A 4505-nucleotide genomic window follows, 5' to 3' on the forward strand; every position below is an offset into this window, starting at 1 on the left:
TATATATATATATATATATATATATATTTTTGAGATGGAGTCTCGCTCTGGCGCCCAGGCTGGAGTGCAGTGGCGCGATCTCGGCTCACTGCAAGCTGTGCCTCCCGGGTTTTACGCCATTCTCCTGTCTCAGCCTCCCGAGTAGCTGGGACTACAGGCGCCCGCCCTCTCGCCCGGCTAGTTTTTTTGTATTTTTTAGTAGAGACGGGGTTTCACCATGTAGGCCAGGATGGTCTCGATCTCCTGACATCGTGATCCACCCGTCTCGGCCTCCCAAAGTGCTGGGATTACAGGCTTGAGCCACCGCGCCCGGCCGGGATTGTTTATATTTTATAAAATTCTTACCAAATGTCTTGGCTGCAACCTGTAATCCCAGCAACTTGAGAGGCTGGGGCAGGAGGGTTGCTTGAGGCCAGGAATTTGAGAGAAGCCTGGACAACATAGCAAGACCCTGTCTCTAATTTTTTTTTAAATTATGTAACCACAGTACACTTATTAACTTCAGAAAATTTAACATAGATATACATTAATTTCTACCTTTCATATTCCAGTTGGGTCCAGTGACCTAATAGTGTTCTTAGCATTTCTCCTTCCAGTACAGGATCCAGGCCAAGTCATGTTTTGCATTTGATTGTCATATCTCTTTAGCCTTCTTTAATCTGGAACAGTTCCTAAGTCTATTTTCTTTTTTTCATGACCTCAACATTTAAAAACAATTGTACCCCCACCCCCATTTTAAAATAGAATATTCCTTTTTTTGTCTGATGTTTATTCATAATTAGATACAGGTTATGCATCCCCAGCTGGAATACTACATGAGTGATGCTGTGTCCTTCTCAGGCTAACAGATAAGGAGGTCCATGATGTCTATCTGCCCTTCATTTGTGATTTTAGTTTTGATCATCCAGTCAAGTTGTTACTCAGTTTCTCCACTGTATCATTATGTTTTTCCTTGCAACTAATAAAACTGTAGGAAGACATATTAAGATAGTGCAAATATACCACCCCTCATCAAAAATTTCCCTTAGATTTAACATCTATTAATGATTTTGCCTCAACCAATCTCTACTGGGATAGTGGCAAAATGATGTTGTTTCAACTCTAGCACTACCTCCACATTTACTAGTCAGTTCTACTGTAAGCAAGAGCCCTCCCTTCTCTCTGGTTTACTTATGCATTTCTTATCATTTTGGACTCATTTTTTCCCATGTTTTCCACTAATTTACAATTTCTAAACTGTCATTACTTATTTCGATGCTCTCATTGTTCCAGATTTGGAAGCCCCTTCAAGCTGGATTTCATGTTTTTCTGATACGTACTTCCTTCCAACTATTTTTTTAGCACTTTTAAATATTATTCCATGATAAGATGCTCCAGGCTTGTCCCTCTTTCATTCTTACTAATATAAGCTTTTTTGTCCTGCACTTGAAGTAGAGCAATAGCCTCCTGTGTGATCTTGCTATTCTATATTCTTCCTGCAGTTGGGTGGCTGAGGTGGGATGATTGTTTGAGCCTAGGAGTTTGAGGACAGCCTGGGCATCATGGTGAGATCTATCTCTATAGAAAAGAAAGAAAAAAGAAAGAATAAAATAAAAGTTACCTTTCATTAAGTACACAGCATACATCAGTCTTCTAAGCACTTAGTATTGTTAGCAAAAGACGATGAACTCTGCAGGAGAAAAAGGAAGAGCTTTATTTTCTATAAAAAGTAATCTGTGGATTGGGAAGGCACAGCTTTCAGTACAAGTGAAAGTGTGATCTCTGAAGAACAAAGGGAGGATTTGGCTTAAGGGAAAGTTCTCACCCATGTTCTCAATCAGGTTCATTTATGCAAATGAAGGATACAGACTTCATCAGTTCTGATTGATTGAAATACTTGAGCCCTGATCAGGTGATTTCCAAGACCAAAGCCAGAAGTCTGCCAGATGTTTCTTTCAAATGGCCAGTGGGCAGGGGGTGTTTTCAAGCCACAGTTTATCTTCGCAGTGACTTGACTCTATTGTAGAAAGGGACAGCCTGTGACACTTTTACAACATCTTTACAAGAACACAAGATATGTGATATTTCCCTTACCCAGCCATGGCCAGTTGGTTGTGTTTTAACTTTGTGCACATCAGTTAGCCATGGGAAGTTCATTTTGTCTGTCAGCCAGGGGTATATTTGAACAATATGAACTGTCTCATTTAATTCTCACCACAACCCTATGAAGTGAATGCTGTTATTTTCTCTATATTTGAGGTGAGAAGACTATGAATCAAAGAGGTTAAATAATCAACTCAATTCACACAAGCTAATATAAGGCAAAATTGAGATTACAGTCTTGGAAGTTTGACTCTGGAAACAGTGCTATATGCCACTATGCAATTCTTATGCCCTCACTCCCCTTCCTCCCCTCACTGCAATTTTTTTGTAACATTAATGATTTTATTTATTCAGGGTAATCCTGGTCGGCCGGGTCTCAATGGAATGAAAGGAGATCCTGGTCTCCCTGGTGTTCCAGGATTCCCAGGTATTTGAAGGGATTTTTGTGGTTTCCCTTTATATTAAACTCCTCTGGGACAAGATAGCCATTTTCTGATTTGACTGGGTAAAGGTTGTAGCCCTGTTGCTTTGCCATGAAACTGTACGTACCTTCTATGTAGGTATGAAAGGACCCAGTGGAATACCTGGATCAGCTGGTCCTGAAGGGGAACCGGGACTTACTGGTCCTCCAGGTAAGACTTGTTCCTGAAGATAGTTATACCTGATACTTAGATGCTTTAAAGAATTTGCAAGTTTTCATTCTGTCTTTCAGCCAGACCGTTGGAGGCTAAGTCCCCAACAACTGAGGGAAAATAAACAAGGCTCTCCCTTTATTTACTAATCTCTATTTTATTAACATAATATTGATAGCAGACCTTTTAAACTTAAGATAGATACAGGATCAACAAAAATACTTCCTTGACATTAGCTTCTATACTAACTTCCCCAAATTCAATTGAACAGATCACAAGAGCAAGTCACATATGAATTTTTAAAAATATTTTTGATATTAAAATAGTTCATTTTGCTAAGAGGCTTATAGAAGCTTCTTATAAATTGAGAAATAGGGAATCTGCTAAATTCCCCTAGTAGATCAAAGGGTCCCTTGACAAGCACAGCAAGCAAAAACTGCAAATGATGTTGGAGTCAGAATGGATGTGTAAGTAAAATTGTCTTCCCCTGACACCAGTGTTCACAGATTTATAATGGATGAGACTTTCTAGTAAGTGAGTAATATTCAAAGTTTGAAAATAGGGTTGATATGCCTACTTTTTACACTGACCCTAATAAATTATTTTTCAATTGAAAGTTATTTTTCAATTTTTAGTTTTCCTAAACAGATTTCTGTTAGATATGGCAGCAATTCAAAAACTGGTTTTTCTCACACCAATTCTTGTCCTGAACTTAGATCACTTTGGCTTCCATTTCTTGTAACCTTTCTCTTTGCCTTCAAATTTGTGTGTTTTGCCTCATAGGTCCTCCTGGATTACCTGGTCCTTCAGGACAGAGTATCATAATCAAAGGAGATGCTGGTCCTCCAGGAATCCCTGGACAACCTGGGTTAAAAGGTCTACCGGGACCCCAAGGACCTCAAGGTTTACCAGGTACCAATGCAGATCATCTTTATTATTATTACTATACTTTTAATTTCTGGGATACATGTGCAGAAAGTACAGGTTTGTTACATAGGTATACATGTGCCATGGTGGTTTGCTGCACCCATCAACCCGTCATCTACATTAGGCATTTCTCCTAATGCTACGCCTCACTTAAACCCGCATCCCCTGACAGGCCCAGGTGTGTGATGGTCCCCTCCCTGTGTCCATGTGTTCTCATTGTTCAGCTCCCACTTAGGAGTGAGAACATGTGGTGTTTGGTTTTCTGTTCCTGTATTAGTTTGCTGAGAATGATGGTTTCCAGCTTCATCCATGTCCCTACAAAGTACATGAACTCATCCTTTTTTTATGGCTGCATAGTATTACATGGTGTGTATGTGACACATTTTCTTTATCCAGTCTTATCATTGATGGGCATTTGGACTGGTTCCAAGTCTTTGCTATTGTGAACAGTGCTTCAATAAGCATATGTGGGCATGTGTCTTTATAGTAGAGTAATTTATAATCCTTTGGGTATATACCAAAATGAGATTGCTGGGTCAAATGGTATTTCTGGTTCTAGATCCTTGAGGAATCGCCACACTGTCTTCCACAATGGTTGAACTAATTTACACTCCCACCAATAGTGTAAAAGCATTCCTATTTCTCCACATCTTCTCCAGCATCTCTTGTTTCCTGACTTTTTAATGATCACCATTCTAAATGGCATGAGATAGTATCTCATGGTGGATTTGATTTGCATTTCTCTAGTGACCAGTGATGATAAGCTTTTTTTCATATGTTTGTTGGCCTCATAAATGTCTTCTTTTGAGAAGTGTCTGTTCATATCCTTTGCCTACATTTAGATGGGGTTGTGGTTGTTTTTTT

The 4505-nt window shown here is 39.4% G+C and overlaps 1 protein-coding gene across 2 annotated transcripts in view; it reads left to right on the forward strand.

The window, feature by feature from the left end:
• COL4A5 (collagen, type IV, alpha 5) overlaps positions 1–4505 on the forward strand; it is a 304873-nt gene that overhangs the window by 266756 nt on the left and 33612 nt on the right. For both annotated transcript variants that reach the window (XM_011951663.1, XM_011951664.1), the window contains 3 exons: positions 2437–2509; positions 2643–2714; positions 3498–3626. In XM_011951663.1, the coding sequence (XP_011807053.1) occupies positions 2437–2509; positions 2643–2714; positions 3498–3626 (274 nt within the window). The remainder of the gene's footprint in view (positions 1–2436; positions 2510–2642; positions 2715–3497; positions 3627–4505) is intronic.

This window comes from Colobus angolensis, unplaced genomic scaffold (assembly GCF_000951035.1).
Source record: "Colobus angolensis palliatus isolate OR3802 unplaced genomic scaffold, Cang.pa_1.0 Scaffold324, whole genome shotgun sequence".
NCBI lineage: Eukaryota > Metazoa > Chordata > Mammalia > Primates > Cercopithecidae > Colobus > Colobus angolensis.